Below are 27,287 nucleotides of genomic sequence, written 5' to 3' on the forward strand. Positions count from 1 at the left end.
AAAGAGAAGTCCAATCAAATCCTGTTTATTAGCAAGGCTCTGAGACCAGGACAAAGACACAGGTGTTTAGCTTAAAGCTGTTTAAACTTCCATGGCAGGCAAAACACAATGCTGAATCAGGCTGGTCTCAAAACAGAAACCTGCATCACAAAAATTTGTCTTTATGGCTGCAGTTTGCACATACCCTGGGGCAGCCTTCAGGCGCCTCACCCAGAGGCCTGGCCATGTACACAACAGGCTGGGGTCTCTCTTCACATTTGTGTGTGATGTCTTAGGAGAAAATCATTCGTCCTATTCTAGAATTGAGTGAGAATCTCCACAGCCCTCCTTCTCAGAGACCTATGACTGCCAACGCACTCCTACTCACCCAATAACTGAACACGTCTATAATACCTGAACTTCTTCAAAACCCTGGATAGTGCCTCAAAAGGCATCATATCCTCGTTGGATATGCCCAACGAGGCAGCCAGAGAACAACTTTACCAAAAACCTCTCCCTGCGCCCCATGATAAGAGCCCACACCTGCATAGCACTTGCTGGTGCCAGACACTGTTCCAAACGCTTAATACATAAGAACTCATGGGAGTACTCACTCCAACCCCATGAGGAGGCATCATTAATCATCACACCCACTTCACAGATGAGGAAACTAAGGCTTGGAGAGGTGAAATTGTTCGCTTGTGGCCACTCAGCTGAAAAGTGACAAAGCCAAACTTGTAGTTGCTCTGGGCTCTTCACTGCTATACCATGTTACAGAAAGATTTCAAAAGAATTCCCTAAACTTCTCTGGGCAAAAATCAGGCTGTCATGTCAAAGATTTATGTGAACTGCTTCCCCCTTTCTCCTGTCTGAAGTCGTCTGCGACACAGCCAGATCACATTCACCTCCTCCTGCATCTTCCGACAATGATGATTAAGAGTTGCCTTACGAGCCTCTCTTCCCAGGACCAGACTGACCAAAAAGAGGGGATGGCATTTTCTCAGAGCTCAAACTATGGTTCAGAGCCAGGCACACACGACCATCCCCGACATATTTCTGCCAGAAATAGGATAGTTGGGACCCAACCGTTGGAAGACAGTGGGCAGTGGGGTGTGGCAGTAGACGCCCGCCCCCCAGCAGTGGCTGGCAGCCCCTGGGAGACACAGGGACTCTCTTGCAGAGCACAGAAGGGTGGTCCCCCACTGCAGGCAGGGGTTGCGCTCGCCTCTCTGCTTTTTCAAATCAGGCTTCCCAGGCACAATGCAGGCCTCACTCTGGTCTGTCCTGGGGGAGTGATGGGGACGGCAACTTGCTGATCTGAGGGAGCTTCTCTGACTGTGGGAGTTGGTGGAGCAACGAAACAGGCGCAGCCAAATGGCTGGAAGGGGAATCTGGGGACAGGCTCCAGAGCCCAGGGCCTCACCTGTAAGATGACCTCTTAGCACTGGAGAGAAAGTCCTCAGCACTTTTTCTGTACCTCTCTCAGGCCGATCATAGAAGCCTACCTTACTCACCTCTCCAGCTTCAGTTCTAAGGGAAGCATCTGAACGCCATCCAGGTAGACAGGAGAAGAGCCAAGGTGAAGTCGGCCACAGGGAATGAAACAGGGCCAGGAGCGGGCCTGGGTGGACCTGCCCTGATTCACACACCCCCGAGCCCAAGTAAGCCAAAGTGAACAGCAGGCAAAGACTCTACACCAACCTCCCTTTTCCCAAGAATTCCTCCTCTTCCTTGGAACAAACCTCCTACCTGGTGATGCTCCCACACATTGCCTCAACCTCCACATAGCTCTTATTTAATTTCCAGCCGCCTTGCTAGTTGCTTACATGCCCATCTCTCTGTCACTTGGTTATAAATTTCCAGGAGGATGGGTCCCTATCGTTCTCATTTTGATTTCTCCCAGGGCACCAACCTTCCTCCCTTGCTCTACACAGAGCATACATTCGGGAGAGGGTGGAAATGATTACAAAATTGACTCCAGGCACTTCCCTGGTGGTGCAGTGGTTAAGAATCCACCTGCCAATGCAGGGGACGCGGGTTCGAGCCCTGGTCTGGGAAGATTCCACATGCCGTGGAGCAACTAAGCCCGTGTGCCACAACTACTGAGCCTGCGCGCCACAACTACTGAGCCCACGTGCCACAACTACTGAGCCCGCGTGCCACAACTACTGAAGACCTCGCGCCTAGAGCCCACGCTCTGCAACAAGAGAAGCCACCGCGACGAGAAGCCCGTGCACCGCAACGAAGAGTAGCCCCTGCTCGCCGCAACTAGAGAAAGCCCGCGCGCAGCAACGAAGACCCGACGCAGCCAAAATAAATAAATTAATTTAAAAAAATTGACTCTAACATGAGAAAGTTATCATCCACTTTCCAGTTCAATTGATTACCTTGTTTGACCCTCATGACAATCTCCTGAGGAGCTATCACATTCCCGGTGTGCAGCTGCAGCGGCATGAGGCCTGGACAGCTCGAACCACTTGCTTAGGACACATCATTGGCAGCTCCAGGACCTGAAGCCAGACTGGGGCTGCAGTGTCTGTTCTTAGCCACTAACAGTTTAGACGGCCTCTCTGTGCCCTGGAACCACGTGGATATAAATGACAATAGAGGTTTTTTTGCAGGGAAGAAACAAAAGAGAGCTCTTCAGCCTCCACGCTTTCGCCCTTGTGGTTCCCTCTGCTTGGAAAGCCCTTCTTCCCCTTTCTCTTCCTGGAAAAGCCAACTTGTCTTCTCAAGAGCTGTCCGTCGAAGTCCCTTGTGGTTCCCCCGGGTGTTTAAAGACCCTCTGTTGGGCTCTTACGCATACTGTCCTTTGCTATATCGCACCAGGTAATACTTGCTGGTTTTCTCCTCAACCTCCTGCCCTAGTATATGAGCTCTCTGAGGGCAAGGGCTGTCTTCTCACAACACTCCCCGTCGAAGAATTCAACAACTATTGGCTGTATCAGTTTATGTAGCTGAGCCCTAGGAAATCAGCCTCATGAACCATAAAGACCTTTTAGTAATGATCACTTCTATTAAACTGAACAATTTTTATGCAGTAATCTCAGTACAGAGATTTTAAAGATACATATATGTAGTACTGAGCTGAGAAAGGAACTGTCAGAAACCTGATTAGATTTTAGCCTTGTACTGTGGATTCTAAATCTCCAAGGAAGAATACCAACCTAAAGACGACAAATCAATCAAAATCAAGTATTTAGAGTGCCAACAACATCTTGACTGACACCTGTGCTTGGTTCCATGCAAGGTATAAAAACTGAACTGTTCCTACTGGCTATACAGTATATATTAATGAGCATCAAAGAGGCCTCTAAAGTCTAAAAAAGACCTACTCATGATGATCATTTTCTTTCCAGGTGTGCAGTATAAGTAAACATTTCATTCATTTCATTTGTGCTCAATTATTAGGAAAAACTTTCAGTAATTCTGTATGGCTTTATAGCTCATGAGTTCAGTGTTTACTGATTCAGACTTCTAAAGATTATTTAGAATTTAAGTGAGCAGAATTTCATACTAGTCAGAGATGAAATGGATGGGCGAAAGGAGGAAAAGAAAAACTAGGAGAAAAAAACCCTGAAAATGTCATGAGAGAATCCAGTTCTGCACAGACTATCTTCAGTTCCTAAAGGTCCTTACACCTATTTAGTGCAGGACCTGTAAATATACCAATTTGCCTAAAAACTTCATTTTTTTTTCCTGCAAAGATATCCCTTCTTAATCTCCATGACTTGAAAGCTTAAACTTTTACATCTCTGGCTAATTCACAGCCCTTATAGAGACAAAAATTATAAAGCATGATTCAGTGTAATCCATGGTGTTGAAAGAGCAACTTACATGTGAAGAGTTAATGATATAAACAACTTTACATTTTGATTCACTTAAGAAGCATTCATCATGCAGTTAAAAATATTTTTTCTTTTCATATTTTCCTGTTTTAAAGGCAAGAAAAACCTTGACAGACTAGAAGCAGTAACCAGCTTTTTTTTTTTTTTTTTTTTTTGCGGTATGCGGGCCTCTCACTGTCGTGGCCTCTCCCGTTGAGGAGCACAGGCTCCGACGTGCAGGCTCAGTGGCCATGGCTCACAGGCCCAGCCGCTCCGCGGCATGTGGGATCCTCCCGGACCGGGGCACGAACCTGTGTCCCCTGCATCGGCGGGCGGACTCTCAACCACTGCGCCACCAGGGAAGCCCCCAGCTTCTTCTTAATGGAAAAATCAGACTGCTCAACAGAGACCCCTGCACCTGATCAAGAACTCCCACACCCGCCCGTTTTCCAGCAGGAGTGGTGTTTTCTCAGGTGGTTGGTCAGATCCTGCTGAGAAGAAGGCCCTTAGCCAGCAGAAGCTGGCTAAGGATTTGCACGAAGCCTGGACTGGGCTCCTGGACACGCTAGCCCTTGGAGACCAGGTGGATTTTCTATTACAAGCCAGAGAGGAGATCAAACAGAACAAACCTGCAATGAGTTAGAGTGGGGAGGGCAGAGAAAGAAAAGACGTAGATGGAAGACGTAGATGGTATCACGGAACATCGTAAGCACAAAACAGACCCCTAGCACCCCCATTGGTTTTGATCCTAAGCTGAACCCAAGTGTTCTTCCTGGGACTCCTAACTCACTCACTGTCCTACCTCCTCCATGTAGGGAAAATGTCTACTAATGTCCTTCTAGAGGTACACAGTGGATGATACGGTTTGGGGCCTGAAATCAGCCACTGCAGAGTTTTCACACTCTAACTAGTAAGGCATGTTACCTTCATGCAAGTCATGTCCTCATTCCCTTCATTTTGTACACATTTTTTCTGTTAATGCAGGTCACATTTTAATATAGTTTTAGAAACACTTCCGAATATAACTATCACTTTAATCAGGAAAAATACCTGAAACATGTTATGTTAATTAGCCATTAGTACACTGTTTAAAAGAAATTTTTTTTTGAATCCTTGCTTTCCTTCATTGGGTTTATAAAGGTATAAACCTACTGATTTTTCCATTTAAGTATTTTGTACTAAATGTAGTTCTCCCAGTAAACCTGTTGACAAAAATCATGTTTTAAATAGGGAAAAATTGAAAGGTGCCTTTTCTAAGCATCTTAGGCGAAGAAAGTCGTGGATGTTAATTTCATTCTCTTATGTGGACTTAGTTGAAGACACTAGGCAGCATGAACTTATGTGGACTTAGTTAAAGACACTAGGCAGCATGGAGAGTTAATGAAAGCTATGACTAGAGTTTGGCTAATCAACTAGATAGTGTGATGGCTCGTCTCTTAATAGAGTAAAAAAAAAAAAAAGGATTTGCTAATTCGATTTCAGACAGTGGAATTATGCAGATAGAGATGTTAGCTATAACCACAACCAAACCTTGTTTAGCATCTTGTCTTAGTTTATCTTACCTTAGCATAAAATAATTCCCTGCTTCTTTCCACATACAGGCCACTATCTCTAACTCTTCTTTATCAATTTCTCTACCCCAGCCTTCTCATTTTCCTAACAACTCCTTATTATAAGTGACAATGCATAGCTTTCTTTGATGTTTTCCCTTCCTCTGGAAGCTCTTAAATGCACGAGGCTTCAAAGTGCCTTTCTTACAGGAATCTCATCTCTCTGCTTTCTTCCTCCTTGAAGGGCCAGAAACTGAAAGCTCCTCCCCAAAGCATCTCCATCATCATTCACGGTCTGCTTGTGCTCTTAGCTACCTATGCCCAGACCCTCAGAGCCTGAACTCCCTTGTACACAACTACCTGTACACAAGATGAGTTCCCCTTTATAAAGTTCAAGAATCCAGTCCTTCGTGCCCGGATTGACTTATTCATGTCCTGATGGTGCTGTCCTAACTTCTGCGGCTTGAAATCCACCTTGTACACAGGGCAGCTAAAATCATTCCCTCACGTGCTGTTTTGCTCATGTCACTCACTTCCTCAGAACTCTGAAACAGCTTCCACTCGTGTGTTGCGTAACACCCGATTAGTGCTTCTAGGATCCTTTAATAGTCAGCACCCCTTATCTAATTGTCCTCCTCTCCCGACATGACTCAGCTGTGCTCTACACCACTGCAAAGCAGAACATTGTGAAGCTTAGATTACACACGCCAGTGGGTGGTGCAAAATCCAGAAGGGGTTTGAGTACATTTCTGTACACACATTTGTAAGATTCCTCAAAAGGGGATGGAGCTCCAGGAGTCTGAATCTGACAGCAGGGGGTCTGTCCAGCGTCTCCAGCCTCCTACTTTCCTAGTATTTTTATTCTTTTCTACAAACCAACAGCATTAATTTTCAGGGATTTCAGAGCAGCTCCACGACTGCCCTCCCCAGATTTACCAGCTTTCTGGGTCATTGGTCCTGGCGGTAGGATGAGGGTGAGAGGGGAGCGCTTGCCCATGAAAGAGCCTTGTTTTCAGGTTTTACTGGCAATGGGAGTCATTAGGGAACATCAACACAGAACATCAGATGATTAACAAGGCTATGAAACTAAAAGAAAGATCTACTCCAGCAAGCCACAAGGACAATATTGTCCACAGATAATGAGCACTGGCGATATTCACTGCCTTTAAGCGGTTTTTCTTTCTCTTCAGGCTGTGAGTCATCAGATATGCTATTCTTTCCCCTACCTAGCAAAATCTCTGCCTCTGTGACAAATCATGCCTTTGCTTCCCTTTAAAATGTTGCCGAAGACTCAAATTCCTTATGAAATCACTCCAGACCAATTCCACCTGGCATCAGACACGCCCGTTATACCAAGAACCCCTCTATTCACGCCGTCTAATTTTCCTCCCTTTTCTCATTACTGGGCATTTCTTTAGGGCCAGTATTGCTATACATACATGTTCACGCAGACACCATTTATGGGAGGGATGGTTGGGACTTGTTTTGTTGGCTTACGCCTTCTACTTCCCTGGAAATATCTTTAAGGTCTTATTACTGGGCACCGAACACAGTGGAGGCCTTGCAACGATTACAAATATAGCAACTGTAATTTAAAGAAAACTTTTAAACAATCAAGTTTAGTGACTGAACTTTAATGCCACACCATTAATGCATTACTGAAGACTCCAAAGCAAAAAAAAAGGGAAAAACCTTTCAATAAGCTCTTCTTCCCCTTGTTTTCATTTATGGAATTATTGACTGCTCACTTTAGAACCACATTTTAATCATTCCAATGAGTGGAAAGTTATTCTGATTTAGTGAGAAGAAGAATAGCATAATTTTGAAAAGAGCTTTCACTGTCAAGTTTATCCACTAACATAAAAAAAAAACCAAAACCCAAAATATTACTACGATATGTGGCCAAGTAAAAAGTCTTTGGACCTGTTTTATGAACAATTTATTTCTTTTTAATACCTATAAGACTGACCATTTAGACATTTTAATCTTCTTCAAAACTTGTATGGAACGGGGGCAGAGGGCTAACAGTTGACTGAATGTATTACTCTGTGCTATTATTTAACCACTTCTATGAGTACAAGTTACCTCCCACCAGCTCAAAGCTTGTGTGTCCGTGGGCAGAGGGGCACGGGGTCAGGCTCACGCTTCCTCTCCCCCTTCAGGGCTAGTGCAGGTCTAAGTGTGTGAGCATCTAACAATGCCTCTGACTTGATCAACATTGACTGGTATGTCAGGGGTCATTCAAAACCGTTTTGATTTTGGTTCGATGTTCCTCGCTACAAGCCTGCTTCTAACAGTTTACACGGTAGGTCATTTCCCCTTTCAGCCCACCATCTTCTGATTGCAGACAAGTCTAGAGTTGGAAGAGTAAAACGTCAGTGGTGTTTCACTGAGTGATTTACTCACAGAGTAGTTTCTGTACGAGGCATCGTTGGTAGAGCTACGTGAAGTCAAGGTTCAAAAACAGGCAAAGGAGCTGAATTCACAGGATGGCAGAGACCCAGACCGGGGCTTTCTGTGACTGCCTGGTCCAGTTTTCCCACTTCCTCACTCCCATTGCATCGGTAAGAAAAAGAGACCTGGAACGATTACTTACTTGTTCAATATGTCAGAAATAAATCACCCATATTTTGGGAATGAACGAAACGTTTTGCTAACCTGATTTAGGGGCATTAGAGTATCAGACACACAATGTCCTAGATCTGCCTCTGCTCCTTACCACCACTTCCAGTCCATCAATTTCTGCTCGTTTCATCCCTTGCTTCTCTACCACGCCAGCCTTCAACTCGGTCTCTGTCATCCCCACAGACCAGGCCTCCAGTCTTGGTCCCATTTAAATCCATCTCAAAGGCAGATGGTCTCCTGATCAAATTCCTTCAAAGACTCCCCAAGGCCAGCAGTGGAAAACCCAGCTCCCAAACCTTCACCACCTCGTTTCCCACGTATCTCAATGTAGCAAACTTCAGCGCGCCTGAGAGTAACCTGGCAAGTTTGCGAAATGCAGACCTCCGGGCCTCAGCCAAAGAAGAGTTAATTCAGCCCCAGGTGGAGGACCAGGAAATTTTCAGCAGCCCTCGGGGATCTGCCCTCAGGGTGTATGGGGCACGCCTGGGGAGTGCTGCCCTCCAGTCCCACTGCTTGCAGGAACTCACCCCATGCACTTTCACTCCACTCTGGCCTCCCAGGATGTTCCTTTGGTCTGGAGCATCCTTGCCACCGTCAGCTTCCTGCCTAATCTCCACAGCTCAGGCTCAGCCCCACTCCCGTAAGCCCCACGCGCATTTGGTGTTCCTCTTCCTCTAGGCATGCTCACAGGTTTACCTCAGCATTTACGATACTATACTGACAGTATCTGTTTATGTTTGTCTCCTGCACAAGGTTTGTGGCTGTTGAATGAATAATGTCTGTTAAAGGAAACAGTGGCAAATGAAGTATATGACTAAATAATTCTGCTTCCAGACAGATCTTCCTTTAGGAACCGAGAGAGGATGTGGGTTAAAGAAAAAAAAAAAAAAAAAATCCTACCCCAATTCTCAAAATCCCGTGGAGGTTAAAGCCTTGGGCCCCGATGGTTATGCTGCCTGGGATCCTCCCCTGATACGTCACCTACTTGTTTTGTGACCTTTCTATACCTCAGTCTCCTACCTACTCACAGAGTTGCCGTGGGGATTAGGTGAGATGACAGATGACAAGCCCACAGCACAGGTCCAGGCACCAGGTAACCACTCAAGACATGTCTGTCTGCACGTGGCTAAAAGGCAGCGCCCCAATTGCTCTCCTCAGAGCAAAAGGGGAAGGGCGCTTGCACTGATACATGATATACACGGGGAAACCGTTTAGAGTGTCTACACTGCTTCCATATCTGGAAACACTGCCAAAAAATTCACTACCTGCTAAACAGCTACCTTTGGCGTTTCCGTATCCAAAGGCTGCTAGTGAGATTCCTGCTACCGTCAAAAATCATCTTACAGGGCTTCCCTGGTGGCGCAGTGGTTGAGAGTCCGCCTGCTGATGCAGGGGACACAGGTTCGTGCCCCGGTCCGGGAAGATCCCACATGCCGCGGAGCGGCTGGGCCCGTGAGCCATGGCCGCTGAGCCTGCGCGTCTGGAGCCTGTGCTCCGCAACGGGAGAGGCCACAACAGTGAGAGGCCCGCGTACCGCAAAAAAACAAACAAACAAACAAAAAAAAACATAAAAAAAAAAAAAAAAATCATCTTACAGACTCTAGGCAAAAATCTTAATTTAAATTAAAAAATGTGATTTAAATGAAAATAATTTAAGTATTTTAACAGTTTAATATTTTTTAAAGAAAGCACAGTTATCTTCCCTTCCCCATTATAAAATTCTTCTGTACTTTACATTCTTCCGTTACTTTACATTCCTGTTGTTAGGGGTGACATTACATATCTGAAGAGACATTTTCTTAAGTTTTCTTAATTTAGTCTGGGCCCGCTGTGCATCTTGAGAGTGGTCACAAGAGACTAACAGGGGTTAGGCAAAGGAAAGGGGCCTGGCAGGGAGGGCCATTCCAGGCAGAGGGAGCTGCTTGTGCAAAGAGCACGGGAAGCGGTCTGCAACAAACCACCCAGGCTGGGTTATGTGCTTCCAGGTGGGCCCCTCCAGCCTGCAGCCCCGCCTCGCTCCCAGCTCCTGTCCTGCTGCACAGGAACCCGCCAGCCTATCTGGTCTTACCAACACGTTCTGTTTCTTATTCATCTCTGTATTCCTAGGGCCTAGTGCCATGTTTGGACAGAGCTGGCACTAAATAAACGTTTGCCAAATGATGTTTCTTTAGCATAATAATTTCTGATAGTGATATTTTGTTCCCGTGCGTTGCCAAGAAAGAAACAGGCCAACAGATCTATCTTGCTCGCTGGGTATGTCCCTTGAGCACAAATCTTAGAAAGCATAATTTCACAAATTCAAGAAGGGACATTCTGATACCTGAATTGCATTGTCATAAGGCAACAGATTCCCAAGCACTTGATGTGAGAACTGCTTTATTGGTACCTCTTAAAAAACAGCTGTGTCTCGTATCATGTACAGGAATTCCTCTTTCGTGGCAGGGCTCCTAAATGTCACTGTTCCTCAGGGTTACCGTCTGAGCTCTTTACATACAGTACACATCTTTCCGAGTTCCAGGCCCACCGCCCCTTTTGTCTTTTGGACATCTCAAAATTTAAGAAGTCAAAAATCCGGGCTCCCCTGGTGGCGCAGTGGTTGAGAGTCCGCCTGCCGACGCAGGGGACACGGGTTCGTGCCCCGGTCCGGGAAGATCCCACATGCCGCGGAGCGGCTGGGCCCGTGAGCCATGGCCGCTGAGCCTGCGCTCCGCAGCAGGAGAGGCCACAACAGTGAGAGGCCCGCGTACCGCAAAAAACAAAACAAACAAACAAGCAAAAATCCAAACTCATCTTCCTCTTTAAACCTGTACCTTCCTCCCTGGTCCCTTGTTTCAATAAACAGGACCAGCATCCTTCTAGTTGTCCAGGCCAGAAACCCGAGTCACTGACTCTTCTGGTTCACCACACCATCAACTAAGTCCTACTGAGTCTGCCTGGGAGGCTCTCGCCCATACATTCACTTCTTCCCCACCTCCACTGCCACTGCTTAGCTCACCCCATGGGCTCTTACCTAGATTACTGGTCAGCCGATTACTATTTAACCTGTCTCCAGTTTTATTGCCTGCCCCCTTCCACTTGCCAATCTCTATACCACGTGCAAACAGAGTGATCTTTGTAATACCTGATCATGTAATTCTGCTGCCTGAAACTATCAACAGGTCTCCTCTGTCTTCGGGATAACGCCTAAATTCCTTATAGGTCAGTGAGCCCCCTGCTTACTTCTCCACTTCATCTCTCAACAACCGCCACCTAGCGCCCTATTTTCCAGCCATACCAAACACTTTACAGCCTCCCAAATACACGAGTGCCGCTGTCCTCTGCACCATCCTCCACCTTCTTCTGGAAAACATCTACCCATCCTTTGGTTCCCAGCTTGCTACCACTCGCTACCACTGCCTCCAGCCCCAGCCTATGATTAAGCTCCTTCTGTGTGCTAACTAAACTCACAGAAGGTGCCTATCATCCAATAGGTAACTGCTTTTTCAATCTGTACCAACCAGATGCTATGACAGAAAGGACTAGGTCCTAATCATAACTTTACATTTACAAAGTACGTAATCGGTGAGTGACTGGAATTAATATTTCACTGAGATAAGAAGCAAACCTTATAAAATGGGCTGTCTTTTCTGGGAATCCAGGCCAGACTATTAACTAACTTGTTAACAGACGACAGATAAGGGCTAAAGGTACCGCACTGTCAGGGCATTTGCATCTTTGCAAGGGAGCCTGTCAGTCCATAGCTCAACTGATTCTGAAATCACTGGGATGAGCCGGAGGGGGTGTGAACAAGTGACTAGGGCTGGTGGAGGGTGGGTGGAGCCCCATCATCTGACACCCCACCATCCTCGCTCTTGAACCCTAAACTTTAACTTCTCAACAAGTTTTGACTAAGAGGCTCCCCCTATGAATCTCAGACCTTTCCCCTAATAGATGGAAGTATATGTATGAAATCTTGAAATCCTAATTCCAAAAAGCTCCCTCACCAATGTAAAAAAAAATGAAACTGAGAGGGACACTTAGACCAAGCAACTGAGCTCAAAATTTGATTGACTTGATACTGTAAAATTTAGCAAAAAACTTTACCTCATTTATAAGTTTTTAGACGCTAACGAAAAAATATAACAAAATGATTTGTTAATCTCTGGCACAACGGATCATTTTTAAAATACTAGAAAGTGAATTAAAAATTAATTGTATTGTACTTGGCTTGAACAAGTTTCTTTTGGCGCACAGGGAAATCCTAAGAAGATTTGACTTCAAAGAGCTGTACTATTTTCGAGGCAATCTTGATTCCTTACACATTAATTAAATTTCTGATAAAGCAGCTTATTCTGAATTGAGCATATTATACAAATACACGTGAAACACCCACTGAAACAGAAGGGCAAAATTATTAAAAGCTGATTTGGTTGTACTCCCAAGAGGCCATTGGACTAAGGCTGAGTGACTTACATAAATACCTTTGGCATTTGTTGGATCCCGTGCCTAAACACAATGTTCATATTTCATCTATAATAAGAAAAGCATCTCAAAGATTTGCAAGGCACCAGTCTTGCAAGCGTCCAGTTTGGTGTCTTGAGTAAAGTGAGATTGGCAGAGTCAGCTTAATCCATGATGGAAAGTTGTGAGCGGGGTGCCTGGCAGCTGCCGCTCGCAGGCGCCTCCCTGCTCGGTTAGCATGCGCACAGAACCCTGCCCCTGGCCCCAAAGCAGAGCTTCTCCAGGGCAAAGCCGAAGTTCCTATGGAGCACACGGGATGGAGCCTGAACCCAATCACACCTCCGCCTTTCCGGAGAACAGTTTGAGCGGGGTGCTTTCCACTACGTCGAAGCTGTCGTGAAAAGTAGCGGCTGCCTTAATGCTCCACATTGACTACATCAGGAAGGTGTCATATTTCACAGCTAAATGAGATGGAATCTGCCGAAATCTGGACTGTCTGGAGCAAACTCAGATTTCTGCAGTTAAAACCGGGCCAACGTGTGTCCCCCAAGCCTAGGATATCATCGCCCTGGACTGTTTTTTTCCCTCCAGTCTTCACAGCCGGTTTCCACCAAGCAGGTCTCTGCAGAATTGACTATGACCTCACATGCCACTCGTGCCACTCCTACCACGTCCGGCATCTTCTCCTCGCCCTCCGTGTTCCAAGCGGAGAGCCACGCCTACATGGTTCAGGGTTTAAAAAGGAATGCTTCTAATGGCCCTAGAGCCTGGATACCTGTGTGGTTCTCCCATCATGGTGGCCCAAGACTGAGTTTCATTAAATCTGTATTGCTTGGACCTACCTGTTAATCACTAAAACTCAGGCTCGCCTCAATGCCTCAGGGTTTTTGAATGGGCCTGGCCCTGGGAGGGCTGGCTGAAGAATTTTTTTAAAGAAATATATTTAGAAACGAGATGGCCTAAGAATATTTTATAAGGTGCTCATGATACAATGTGTTCCCATTTCATGTGTTAATGACCTGTTAAGCCACCAGGTGATATAACATCAGAGCTGAAGGAGAAGGAAGAGCAGAGCAAGGGCTTTCTCCGTCTTCCCAGTTCGGCCTCTGGACGAGCGTTATAGCCAAGCTCTGCCCCCTGCTCAGGGGCAGGACAGGGCTGACGCCTAGGTTATCTTTGTGGTTTCAGCTGTTCTCTCCACACACCCACAGAATTCTCAGTGACTGCTTGGCCCCTTAAGAAGTCCTGGGCCCCGTGATAGGAAGAAGCATGTCTTTCTTTCAACAGCCTGGAGAAGAAGGTGAGGAAATTAGAGCGGGTGCCTCACTTGCTCCCACGGGAAATGGGCAATCTTTGGTAAAAACGACAAACATGTACTTCAAACTTTGATGCACAATACAGAAACCACAACACACGTAAAGGGTAATGGTGACCGACACTAATATATCCAAACAATATGAAGATGAAGTCTTTGTTATCCTCCACTGTCTTCAGGATCAGGACCCCAGCCTAGCTTGATAGAAACACACGGGGCCATTTCCTTACTCATTTTCTCTTCAGCCTTAAAAAATGTAATTGCCTGTTGACAATATACTGACTCCACACCGACTGAGGCTGGGAAAGAGGTGAGTCTGGCTTGGCCCTATTTCCGCTTCCCAAGCCTTCCTTCCCTTCCTGCTTCCATCTTTACCTCCATCTCAGGCTGGTTTCTTGGTCTTCTATCAACCTTCACTTTTGGGAATGGTACTTGTAGGATCGACACGTTTTCTAAAACATTAACTAGACATAGGGATTTACAGGTTAAAGTCCCATGACACTCACTCTTTCATTCAACCCTTAAAACAACCCTCCTGTGAAGAGAAAGGCAAACGTCAGCCCCCACACACAGAAGCTTTTCCGCACCTCAAGGCCTGAGTGCTTTAACCAAGCCTCTGGAATCTGCTCATAGGCTGGTGAGAGCAGGTGGAAAAGGGCGACAGGCAGCAAAGGCAGATATGGAAGAACACGGGAGACACAACTGAAAAAAAATAACTGATGCCCTTCTCAGCCATAAATTCCCACATTTTAGGTGATTTGCCCCTCAAATTTCTTTACTTACTTAACAGTCTCTTCATTAAAGTGACTTATGAGGCATTACAAGGAGTCCGCCTTCCTATGAAAAATCACTTGTGCTAATAGTTGAAAATTAACCAGGGCCCCAGTAGAAGAAACAAAGACATTCATGGAAAAGGTAACCTAAAATTGTTTTTAAAGATGTGATACAGCCACTAATATTACAGAAAAGAAGATAAAATATAAACTATAATATCGATTTTCAAAAGAGAAAGAGAAACCTTTTATCCAACAGAATTTAAGGACCTCAGATTCCTTGCCCTTTACAATAACTCGGCAGATTGAGCTTTTACCTAAAATTGGTGGTAATAAGTTTAATTTGGATCCATAAAGTGCACTGGCTCATGGCTGACTTTGGGCTTTAATAGGTGTGAATGTAGTCAAGTAATTTTGTGAGGGACTGTTCCACTGAACGTTATTATTTGAGCTAAAGAAAAATGACCCCAAAAAAATGGCTGGACAAGAAAACCTTTCAAAAGGAAACAGACAGCTGAATATTCAGCAAACAGATTTTTAAAAAGACAATAAGCTCTTATGTTCTGACTTATCACAAATTTTGGTGATGTCAACTAAGTAGGATAGGCCAATGTTATTGTAGTTAGTAAAAGTTGACTTCCTGGAAGTCTCTTATCGGACACTCACAGGTATCACTGGACCAGCTCATGACGAATGGAATTAACCTTGTGGCTTAACTAGAAGCTGTTATTCCCTGGCTATGCTTTAGTTCTGACACTTTAATGACGTTGACCTAATTAGGGAAAAGGGCACCTCTAACACATACTTTTGCATTTTCTGCACTTCCTTGACTACTGCCAGATTACAGGGTGATGAACTGTGAGAGCTAGGTTTCCTGTCTGAGAACTGCGGTTTAAAAATGTCTGGCAAAATGGAATTAGAAACACTGGCAGTGTACGTACCCAAAGTAGTGAGGATGTGATTCACTCATTCATCAAATATTTACTAGAGCTCTTATAAAAGTACCCTGATCTCAACTAGCTGCTGGTAATACAGAAGTGAGCCCAGCTGCCTTCGGGGCCTGGCTCTCCAGTCGAAGCTGGAGAAAGAGATATTACACAAACATACTGAAATACAATGACGATTTAGACTAACGGGGGGATTTGGACTGAGGGGGTGGGGTGGGAGGGGCAGGAGTGGGGAAACCCTCTGTGAAGAGGCTCTATGTCTAAACCAGAGTGGGGAGCAGCCCGAGGGGCTGGCCAGGGGAGCCGGGCCTCGGTACCAGCCAGAGGGAGGGGTGAGCAAAGACTCCCCTGAAGGAAAGCTGTAGTGGCTGAGTCATTCTGGGCATGGAGGAAAGGGGGAGAGTGCCATGAAATTGGAATGTACCTTTTTAAAAGAGAAGCATGGGAAATATATTTTTCCTGTAGGGTTAAAAAAAAAAAACCCTGTCATTTTAATATGTAAGTCCCAAACTGGCAAACAGGGAATCCAGTCTCTGGTTCTGCAAACGGACAGAGCAAGCTCACCCGATCCCTTGATGCTGAAGTTCTCCACGTGCTATCTGGCTGCTTCCATCCCCCAAGCACAGCAGGGCTGGGCAGGGGACAGCACATTCCCTGTCTAGTGCTGCCGTTACCACCTGAAGTGGCACTAATGGTGGGGGAGAGGTTGGGAGCAGACAGCTCCACCCTACTCGTCAGCCTGACCCACCACTGACACTTCACAGTGGTCCTGGGGGATTCCCAGCCCATCACCCAACTAGCTGCAGTGAGGCTGGCCACAGAGTTAGTGAGTAAGGGTCACTATCCCACTCCTCTCTATCCTCCCTTCTTAGTTTTCTTTCTTCTAATCTGATAACAATGAAGTATAAACAAATACCTGTGGTTCTCAGATGCTTTAGGCCAGAGCTCTCCCATCCTTTTCAACACACCTCTTCCACCCTTTAGCATAACTACTCCTTCTAAGGCCCAGATTCTACAAAGCTCTTCCTCTGTCTACACCCCTCCCTAAATTATCTATTCGTTTCCACGGAAGTGTGGTTCTCAAAGGGTCACTTAAATGCCTCAACCAAATGCCTCACCTTAAAATCCCTCCTTAAAATATTTTTCTCAAGGAACAGTCATTTGAACATCTGTCTTAAGGAATTATTGGAGACAAGAGTTAGCGGAGTAAAAAATGACCAAATGAGAAAAATGACTGAAATGACAGGGACAGTGGGGTGACCTTGGGCAGAGCCTCAGTCTCTGCCTCTGAAAATGAGGAGCTTGAAATGTTCAGAGTTGCTCCCCTTTCTCTTGCACATTCTTAAAAAACAAGGTGGAGACATTTTCTCAATCCCATGTGATGATTTTTACTCTCTGGGCCAAGACAAGAGGAGAACAAAATATTTTTTAAAAATCTTATTAACATAAAATCATATAAACTTTTGGAATTAGAACAGACACCTAAAGAAAGGTTATAGGAGTCGGCAAATTATTAGCATCCCTTAAAGTTTTAACTCTTTTTAAAAAATTTTTATAAAGTTTTAACTCTTTGAGTGCTAGCCAAACTTTTAACTCTTCGAGTGCTAGCCAAACTAGCTAGGAAACTTTCAGTAACTACTGATTCTACTGCATTATTTCTACCATCTACTACCTCTTCTCTGTCATCCTCATATTCCCTGATCTATAAGAATTAAACAGGGGTCCATAATAAGCCTTCAGAAATAAGCCTCCTGTGTTTACTGGGAAGATACACCACTCCGTCTGCAATGAAGTAAAGGAAAGATCCACAGATCTACCATGTTTTCCTGAATCTCTGGGCCGAAGATGGCTGGTTCCATGTCTCCTGATTTCCCTGAGGAGACATCTTCACAGAAGGTAATTATTTTCCCTCAAAGCTAGGCTTTGTTTCCAGATAAAATAAGGTGATGGTACAAAAGCAGATCCAGGGCTTCCCTGGTGGCGCAGTGGTTGAGAGTCCGCCTGCCGATGCAGGGGACGTGGGTTCGTGCCCCGGTCTGGGAGGATCCCACATGCCGCGGAGCGGCTGGGCCCGTGAGCCATGGCCGCTGAGCCTGCGCGTCCGGAGCCTGTGCTCCGCAACGGGAGAGGCCACAACAGTGAGAGGCGCGCGTACAGCAAAAAAAAAAAAAAAAAAAAAAAGCGGATCCATTTCCCTGGGATTTCAGAAACAAACAAAGATCTCTGTAGCATAAAAAATAACAGTGATACAATAATAACACTATCAGGGAGGCAATCTGAAGTAGTCAATAACCATTGACAGATCATCTCCCTTTGTTGCTAATGTTGAACTAGTGATTTCAACAGTGGCCGCTGCCAGGAGTCTTACTTTCTAGTTCTTATTCTGCCATCACTGGGGCCCGGGAAGGGGAAGAGTGTCTTTATGTTCTTAAACTTTTGATATTTTTAAAAGCAAAACCCATTAAATTAAAACCATTAATAAAAGCAAAAACCACTAATTACAACTGCTAGAAGGGTCAGGAAGGACTGAGCAAGTTGCAAAACTCTGTATCTGAAGTAGTCATTAAAGCAAGGAATCTGGAAAGACACTAAACCAGTGAAAGTGAAATATAAAAGGTTAATTGGGCGTTAAGAATTTTTTTTGCCTATCATGTCATCAAAACAGTGTTTTTTTCCTTGTGGTAAGAACACTTAACGTGAGATCTACCCTGTTAAAACGTTAAGCACACACTACAGTATCGTTAACTACAGGTACAATGTTGTAGAGAGCTGTAGAACGATTCAACTTGCAGCTTTATACCTTGGAACAGCAACTTCCAATTTCTCCCTCCCTTCAGGCCCTGGCAACCACCATTTTACTGTTTCTATGCGTTTGACCATTACAGATCTCGCCTATAAGTGGAATCATGCAGTATATTTGACCTGTGACAGGCTTACATCACTAAGCATAATCAACTGAGCATTTTGTAAGCACCTAAGTGAAATCTTTATGAAGGCGTTAACTAGCTAGAAGTACAAGCTCTCAAGCTAAATGTCTGTTAATTATATTTTAGTATATGTGCTGCCGAAGCGAGCACAATGTCTGTTAATTATAAACTATTATAACACACTACTCCCAACTACATAATACCACCCCAAAGGACTTTCGACAGAGAGACTGTGCCTAGAACTTGGATAAGAGTTTTACGATACCGGTAAAAATCAGAGATCTCTGCATCACAGCTTTTCGTTATGTAGGTTCCTCCAATTTAATCATAAAAGTCAATAATTAAAGCAAGCATAAGAAAGGTATTTGCTAGAATGTCCCGCAAAGGTTTATCTTCCACCTGCCAAGATTGAATTACCTCTAGTATTATCACTAGGTGAAAACAAAAAGGAAGAATCCAAGAGCACATTTCAAATTAGACACTAGGGCCTAACGAAAAGTATATCAATTCGCTCTAAAAGTTATCAGAGGGCCATGGAAGCTGGCAAGGTTAGATGTGCCAAGTATCCTATCTACAAGCAAAGTAAAAAGCAAGTAGACGCAATGCCTGGTGATCAGAGAAAACCATGATCTACCATAAAAGATGCTCAGCAGATAGGAGAGACCGTTCTTGAAAGTTTGCGCCAATTAACGAGCAATATTAACTTTAAAATTGGGTTAGTTTGGGATAAACATGGAAATCTTGAACACTTTAATATCATATACATCTAAAAATAATACAAAACCAAGACTGCCTCCACTTTCCAATTAGCGTTTCAGACACTCAGAAGTAAACAGCAGCCATAAAATAGGGGCATTAAAAAAAAAAAAGAATTTCAGGGCTTCCCTGGTGGCGCAGTGGCTGGGAACCTGCCTGCCAATGCAGGGGACACAAGTTTGAGCCCTGGTCTGGGAAGATCCCACATGCCGCGGAGCAACTAGGCCCGTGAGCCACAACTACTGAGCCTGCGCTCCACAACAAGAGAGGCCACGATAGTGAGAGGCCGGCGCACCGCGATGAAGAGTGGCCCCCGCTTGCCACAACTGGAGAAAGCCCTCGCACAGAAACGAAGACCCAGCACAGCCATAAATAAATTAATTTTTAAAAAAAATTTCAGAAGTCTAGAAGTATTAAGTTGAACAATATGAAATCGCCATTTTCTGTACATCGAAAAGTTTGAACATCAGAATTTTCACATGGTTCCACCAAAGAAAAGGGAGGGCTCGTTAATTTAATGGTAAGAATAAAAACCTGAAGACATGCTAAGAGTTCGTGGTTTCACAAGGAGGTTTACTTCAATGCGAGGATAGTACTGAAGCAGGACAAGGGTTTTTAATGTTCTACGATAAACGTTATGTCTCAAATCACGGAAAACTAGGGCCAGTCAGTACCTGCTCAAATGAGCCTAATAAAATTTTCCACGTATAACCGTCCCGCTTTCTTTTTTGATTAACATATGACATCCAACCCTAGTAAAATTCTATTGCCAGTCCGTTTCTCCATGCCCTGGTTGGATGCCTGAACCTGGCTATCATGGGTAGAACTTCAGGGGCGTGCCCACATATACCTCACTTCTCAATCTACTATTCACCACTGTGTCCTACTCACTCCAGCCCTCCTCTGCCACTCTTTCTTTTAACCTTGGCACACTGACAGTCCCATCTGTCTTTGTCAGGCTCTCCCCACCCCCTTCCTTTCAATATACCAGTGATCTAGTCTTTCTTGCATAGAATGGGGGGATTCCGCTGAGCCTCGGTCACTCTGCCTTTCCCATGTAGGTAAGCTTTGCTGTTCAAAGAATGTCTGCTGGATTCTGTCATGTAGCTTTACATTTCTGCCTTATCTGAATCCTGGTGAGTTTCTCAAAACCAATCTCACCTATAAGGCATCAATAAACAGAATTTGAATGTTATAAATTAGGATAATTTTCTAAGGCAGAGTTGTACACACCTCCAACTTTAATATTAGAATAAAGGGACTCACCTACACTAGGTGGGTTTCCATGTGGATGGTATTTTCTTTGCAGCACACAAAAGCACTGTGCTCCCTCTGGAAGTATTTCAGGGGTACTTTTCTTTCTTAAAAAGGTAACTTTCTGGACTCTGGGAAATGTACACAGGCTCTGAGTCAACTCCATCACGTTCAGTATTAGGGAAGTAATTTATATGAGGAAGGGAACCGCAATATGCCTTTGACATTTTTTGAGGGCAGAAAGTTTCAGAAGAGTGCAGGTACGTTTCTGACTCATTCTATTGGGCTTAATCATTTTCCACCTTTGATTCCGGCAGTTGTAGAACCTATTTGGTGATGTCACCAAAGGACTGACAAACACATTATTTGATATTCCACTGTTGCGAAGGACCCGGGCAGAACCACCCATCCTGTGCGTACATACCTTGAATTTGCTATTTCCACTTTGGTTCTCGCCATGGCGGCTGCCCTTTGCGCGCCTTCGATCGCTCTGTCCACCTTCTCCCTAGTTTTTGTGTTTCTTATTGGTATAAGCTGCTTCCTTATTCCACGGACCAGAATATTATTTTTGTATTTTCCCTCTTCCTTAGAGCCGTCGGGAAACACGGTGCAGCCATACCCGTGCCTCTTGTTATTTGCCCACTCGCCTTCATACTTCATGCCGTTGGAGCGCTCGCTGATGCCGAAGCCGGTGCGCTTGTCATTCTTCCACTCGCCCATGTAGGTTTCCGTGGTGGTGGCGTCCACGTGGTCTTCCACCGGGCAGAAATCACAATCTACGTCGCCGAAGCTGATGGTGGAGTTGGCGTCGCTTGAGCTGATTCGGCTCATGGCCGCGTCGCTGCGGACCGAGCTGCGCTTGCTGGAGATGGAGGACTTGGATTCGGACTTGCGCAGTTTCATGCTTCCCAAGAGGGAGCCGCGGCGGAAGAGGCCGCCCTTCTTCTTGCCCGCGAGCTCGGCGTCTGCATGGAAGTTGAGCACGAAGCCCCCGCGGCTGCCGGCCGGGCTGTCGGCGGCTGCCGCGGCGTCGTGGAGCACGCTGCCGTTGCTCTGCTCGCTGCGCAGCGAGGCCAGCGACGTGCGCAGCGGCGAGCGGATCACCGTGGCCATGCCGTAGGGCACGCTCTGGCGCACGCCGTAGCCGTGTCGCATGCCGCCGGCCCACTGGCCCTGGTAGGTACCTTCGAGAGACCGCAAGAGAGCACAGCGTAAGTCTGGGGCCGAGGGGGCGCTGGCGCCTGCGAGCGCGGGGCGCGCACGGCTAGAGCCCTGCGCGCAGGCCCGGCGGCCCAAGGTGCAATCCCAAACATTGCCAAGTCAACTCTTAGGGATGCTTTTAAAATTCCATTTGTGAATCCCGTCCCTGAGATGTTGTGCCTAGACCTTTTCTGTAATTGTATGTAGGCTTTTTGTATACAGCTGTGGTGGCTAAAAAGCGTGCACTGTTTACCTTTGGGAAAACTGAGATAAGGCCAGAGGAAAACTTCCACACTTAGCATTACGGAATTCATCTCAGGGCAAAGGCGTGCTTTACAGTGTCCACTAAAACTTTGCTGACACCAGATCACTTTTTCAATGAATATTATGCCTTCTCAGGAAAAGGATAATCTCTAATCGAAAGCATTTGTTTTCAGTAAGTTTTTCTATTAAATAAATTAGCAGAGACGTTTAAAAATTAATCTGGAGCAGCTTTTTAAATAACCTTAGGAGGAACTGAATGTTAAGATTAGGGAACTTAGAATTTTCTCTTCTACATCAAGTTCATTTCCTTTTAATTAAAGGAAAATTTTAAATTAAAATATCCCCCAAAAGAAGCTATGTAGAAATTTTAAGATGTAATTACTTCTTTATTATTCCTAACTCACAATATCACAGAACACCAATCATGATAACAGTCTGTCTTGACTTCTTTCAGTTTCTGATTATACCGAGCTACCTTGCCATTTTATATTGCTGTGAAAAGATTTCTATTGCATGGCATAGTTATTTTTAAAATACCGAGAAGTGCTGCTTATAGTTTTATATCATCGTGTTAACAAGGGCTGATTATTGCACTTAAAAGTTAAAGCCATAATGGCTCCAAAGTCAAAAGTTTTGACTAATTTCAAGACTACCATCGCTTTCTGTTCATTCTGATATATTTTTGGTATATAAATAGACAGTAGCAGGGAGACAATGAAATATGAAGTGGGTCTGGTACTGTGAATGTCATATTCTGGGTAGGTCTTAACATCTTAACCTGACACCTAAGAACTTCTGAGGAGGTGGGCATAAACCCCAAAGGATAAGATAGTCAAATAGAACATTTCAGATCAGGAAGCTTTCTACTGAATATTAGCCATCTCCAAACAGGGAAGGGAACCGAATTATTTCCTTAATAATTATTTCTTTAACAGGGAAGGAAATGAATTATTAGGAAATTGCAACTTACTTTCCCTTTTCCTGATAGATAAAATTTTAAGTTCTAAGATAAAAGTTATACAACCTGACTTACACGCACTAAAACTACCTTATTTTTAAATACGTTGTTTAAATAAGCAAGGAATGCTATAATTGTATCCTTCTACATAATGACAAGTTAATTTTGCTAGAACAACTTCCAACATACTGTTTGATATCAAGAAGTATTTACACTTTTAAAATGCAACCATACAGTCTTAGGAATTCCTAACACTAAAGGGAAATTAACAGCTAGTTTCCTTAAACTGCTATCTCCAAAAAGTATTTAGAATTTCCAACGACGTATTGCTTGAAAACTCTAAGTGGTTTAAGGCAACAGCAATAATTAGAAATTTAGGTTGTTGCTTAAGTGTCCAGTTGAGAAGCAGAACAATGGCATTGGCTATATTCCCATCCTATTCTGTTGAGGAACAGTATATGGAAGAATTCCTCCACAGAATGGCTAGAAACCAATTTACAGTCAAAGTGTTAGTGGCTCATCTGAAATTTAAAACAGGTTTAGTTTAGTCAATGAACCTAGCAAAAAAAGGGCCTCTAGTTCTTTATGGTTTCCACCTGCTCCCTGCTGCCCAAATAAAGTGCTAATTAGTTCCTCGCAATCCCTTAAATATAGATCATGGGTTTGAAGTTATGTTCTATGATTCCGTATCTGGGAGCTGATTTTCTAGATATGGCCATTTTCACTAAATAAGCTTGTAGTGGAAGGCATCCAGTTCAGAAAGAATTCCAGTCAAATTTAGACTTTATTATGCCAAACTCAAATCTACATGCTGCGAATGGGTATGTGCACGTGCAAGTATGCACATAATCAACAAAACAATGTGTCTTCCTAGATATTTTCAATAGCTTCACGACAGGTGAAAAAAGGAACCACAGCAGGATCAGAATTTGCACCAAATATTCTGGGCACCTAGACTTGGATTTCATGAGCATGGTACTAATTTATTCTTAATATTCAGGGGGTTTCTAGTTCAGTAACACTTCACACACAAATCACTAATAAAATAAACCGAGTGATACTTGTCAATGGAATTATGGCTTCCTTCCTCTAGTTTAATGCCACCACAAAATACATGGAATCAGATTTTCCCTAGGTCTGAAAGGGTAGCTAGGGATGGACTTGGGGTGCAGAGGCAAAAAGTAAAAATAGGGGAAGTGATATGTCCTGTTTTGGCCAAAATCTTTGTATGAAATAAGTTGTAGCAATACACTTCAATTTAGACCCCCATTTTATGATTCAGGACTTTCTAATTAACTGATTGGCATACGAAAGAAAAACACAGAGTAGGAATGCAATAGTGATTTTTAAGAGTTTTTTCTCCCCTTCCTAATTGGTAGCATATTAGATTTGTTTTTGGTAGAAAAAGAACCACAGTCCTACAGTGATGCCAAATTTTGCGGTTTTTAAAAAATTCTTTTAAAAGTTAGTTTTAAAACAAGATGCTGATTATCTACACTCATCCTAGACACTTATTTGAGCTTCCACAACACATACATAGAGGACCTTTACTGTGCTACATATATATATTGATTGCTAGGTATAGTGAATACTCTAAACCAAGAGATTTTGTTTAATGAGTAGTAACTTTGAAAGAAGACATTTATTTTTAGCCTTCCAAATACTGTGGTAAAAGAACTATCCATGGCCTTCTTGAAAGGTTATAAAATAATGCACACATTTGAAAGATAAGTTTTGTATTCCAACTTTCGAGCATGGAATTTAGTTATATTGTAGACCCGGGGCCTCCAATAAAATCCAATCACAAGCTAACATGTTTGTAAGGCTGTCAACCTAAGGCACTCTATGCCCATTCAGAACATTTAAGGGCCCTAATTACCATGGAACTTGAAACTCATGCAGCCCATATACAAGTATTAGAGTAAGTTCCCCCCCCCCCCCCCCCGGCCTTTAATCCATGAGAACCATATCCTTCATTTATACTGTAGGATGAAAAGATGTCCTTTTTAGCAAATCCTACCATTCTGCCGTTTTGCATTTGAAACATGGCCCAACTGTTCTGAGTAAGTGAAGTGTACAAATTGTATAAGCTTTTATATAAGCAGTGGCCTGACTGGGGTTGCCGTGGGCTGGAGAAACTTTTAACTGGATCCCTTTAATATCCTCCAACTCTGAGCTGCAGAATCCTAAAAGGTGACCTTGCTTCCTACAACCCTCTTCAACTAACTGATTATGTTTAGTATAAGAAAATGTATTTTGCCGAAGCATAAGACATGCATGCTTCTCAGTTTATTACAAAAGGAAATTCATCAGATTTTGATACCTGTTTCAATAATATGTTTCCTGGTTGGGGGGAAAAAAAAGGGAACTCTGCCCTCTTACATAGAAAATTTCTTTTGCAAATATTGTTTAAATATTAAAACAAGGTGAATTTTTGCTCACAGCCAGCATACCATTTCGGTCCTACACCTTAGTGCAAACCGGCGATTTCGTACTGCCATTCTCAGGAGTAAAGTAGCTGTTAACTTAGCAACTATACCTTTCCATTGTATTTTTTAAAACGTAGACTCCATTGTTCATTTCTAAAGTGTTTTCCTCATAATTTGTCCAGCTATCTGCAGCTCAACAATGAGTACCTTCTTTTGATGGAAAACCAATACTTCAAGAAACCGAATGAAAAACAGAAAGAAACCCCCACATCCTCCGAATTCCACCTGCATCAGGTGGCCTCTCCACTCCCATAACTAGGAGGTTTCCAAAAGCACCTCAGATAAGGAACAATTCCCCAACATCCTAGTTAATGGGGTTCTGGCTTCTATCTTTAGGCTACTAGAGGACCAGAAGCGAAATACGACTCCACGTGAAACCAATCCCAGGAGCGGTCCGCAGCGACCGCCAGCCTCACAAGCCCAGGGCGTTCGCTCTAACTCCACGGGAGTGGTGATTTCAAACCCGCCCGGGAGAGGGAGGGATCAGGAACGTAATGTGACGGGCTCAAGTGACAGCGTCCCCTCTCCAGCCCAACCCTCCCGGGCGCGCTCCCTCCCGGTGGCAGCGCGGCGCCGGCCAGGTATATTCACGCCTTGCTCCCCAGGGTGTGCACACACCGCCCGCTCCAAGAACCGGGTCAGATCCAACCCTTGCGCACCAGTCGCGTCCCACTGCACCCTCCCGGGAAGAGCGGGCGCGGGAAGAGGGTGGGAGGCTTTCCCAGGTGTTTTGGCGGGTTTCCGGACACGTGCGCCTCGCGTCCTCCCCGCTTCCCCGCAGTCTGGGCAAAGCCCACCGCACTAGCTCGCGGAGCAGCCGAGCCGCCAGCGACGCCGCTCACCTCCGTCCCCGTAGGTCTCCACGCCGTACCCGTCCTGCAGCCCGTTACTCCAGGTACCCTCGTAGCGAGCGGGGGTGCACAGGCTCTGCCGAACCCCGTAGCGCCCCTTGAAGCCATGTGACCACTCCCCCCGGTACATCCACTTGCCCTTCGTCTCCACCCCCAGCCCGTGCCGCTTGCCCTGCGCCCAGTAGCCCTGGTAGGTGTTGCCGCTGGGCCAGGTGTAGCCTCCGACCACCTCGAAGCCGTGCGACCAGGAGCCCGAGTACTCGCCCTGGCCCTTGGGCCCCGTGCAGATGCCATGCCCGTGCGCCTTGCCCTCCTCCCAGCCGCCGCAGTAGGTGCCGCCATCGTCGAAGTCGAACCTTCCGCCCGTCATTCGGGGGGCAGCCCCGGCGCGCTCCCCGCGGGGGCACGGACGCGGGCAGAGCTGGGCACGGCAGGGTGTAGCTCGGGGGTGGAGGCCCGGCGGGCGAGCTCACGACAGCGCTCCGGGCAGCTCGCGCCGCCGCTCGGCTCCAGTCCGACGCCGCCTCCGTCCTCCCCTCTTCTCTCGCCGCTGCCGCCGCCGCCGCCGCCACAGCCGCCTTCCTCCTCCTCCTCCTCCTTCGCCGCCGCCGCCGCCGCCCTGGCCAGCGCCGCGCGCGAGAGGACAGCCCGGGCTCCGGAGCGGACCTTCAGCTGCTCCCACCCGCCCACGTGAGCCGGGCGCCGCCCCGCGCCCGCCCCTCTTCCCCTCCCCGGGCGGCGAGGCCCGGCCCCGCGGCGCTCCCGCACCGCCACCCCCCCCGGGCCCTGCCCCCAGCCCCGGGAGCCGCCGCTTCCCCGGCGGGCGGGCTGGCTCGGGACCGGCCGGCGCACTCGTGTTCTCGCAGCGGGATGCGGGTGGGAGAGCGATTGTGCCCAGGGCCGCGCGCGAGTCCCCGCCTGCCTGGAGGAGGAGGCGAGGCCGCGTGTGTGGAGGCAGCTCGCGGGCGGCGGAGGCCCAGGTGTTTGTGTTTGGGGTTTATCAATGTGGTGACGCGCCCATAAGTGCGGCCACGTGTGTGTTGAGGGAAAACTCATATGCGTGTTTGTCTGCATGGGGTTCGTAGTTGCATTTTTTCGGCCTTCCAATTTGTGTACTGTTGCGTTTGTCATG

The 27,287-nt window shown here is 45.7% G+C and overlaps 1 protein-coding gene across 1 annotated transcript in view; it reads right to left on the bottom strand.

Moving 5' to 3' along the window:
• Window positions 1-26,525, bottom strand: part of JPH1 (junctophilin 1) — a 77,408-nt gene extending 50,883 nt beyond the window's left edge. The window contains exons 1-2 of the mRNA XM_065895502.1: window positions 26,147-26,525; window positions 20,818-21,577 (exon numbers count right to left, since the gene is read on the bottom strand). Coding sequence (XP_065751574.1) covers window positions 20,818-21,577; window positions 26,147-26,525 — 1,139 coding nt within the window. The remainder of the gene's footprint in view (window positions 1-20,817; window positions 21,578-26,146) is intronic.
• Window positions 26,526-27,287: the final 762 nt, after the last annotated feature.

Source organism: Phocoena phocoena, chromosome 17 (assembly GCF_963924675.1).
Source record: "Phocoena phocoena chromosome 17, mPhoPho1.1, whole genome shotgun sequence".
In the NCBI taxonomy this organism is placed as follows: domain Eukaryota; kingdom Metazoa; phylum Chordata; class Mammalia; order Artiodactyla; family Phocoenidae; genus Phocoena; species Phocoena phocoena.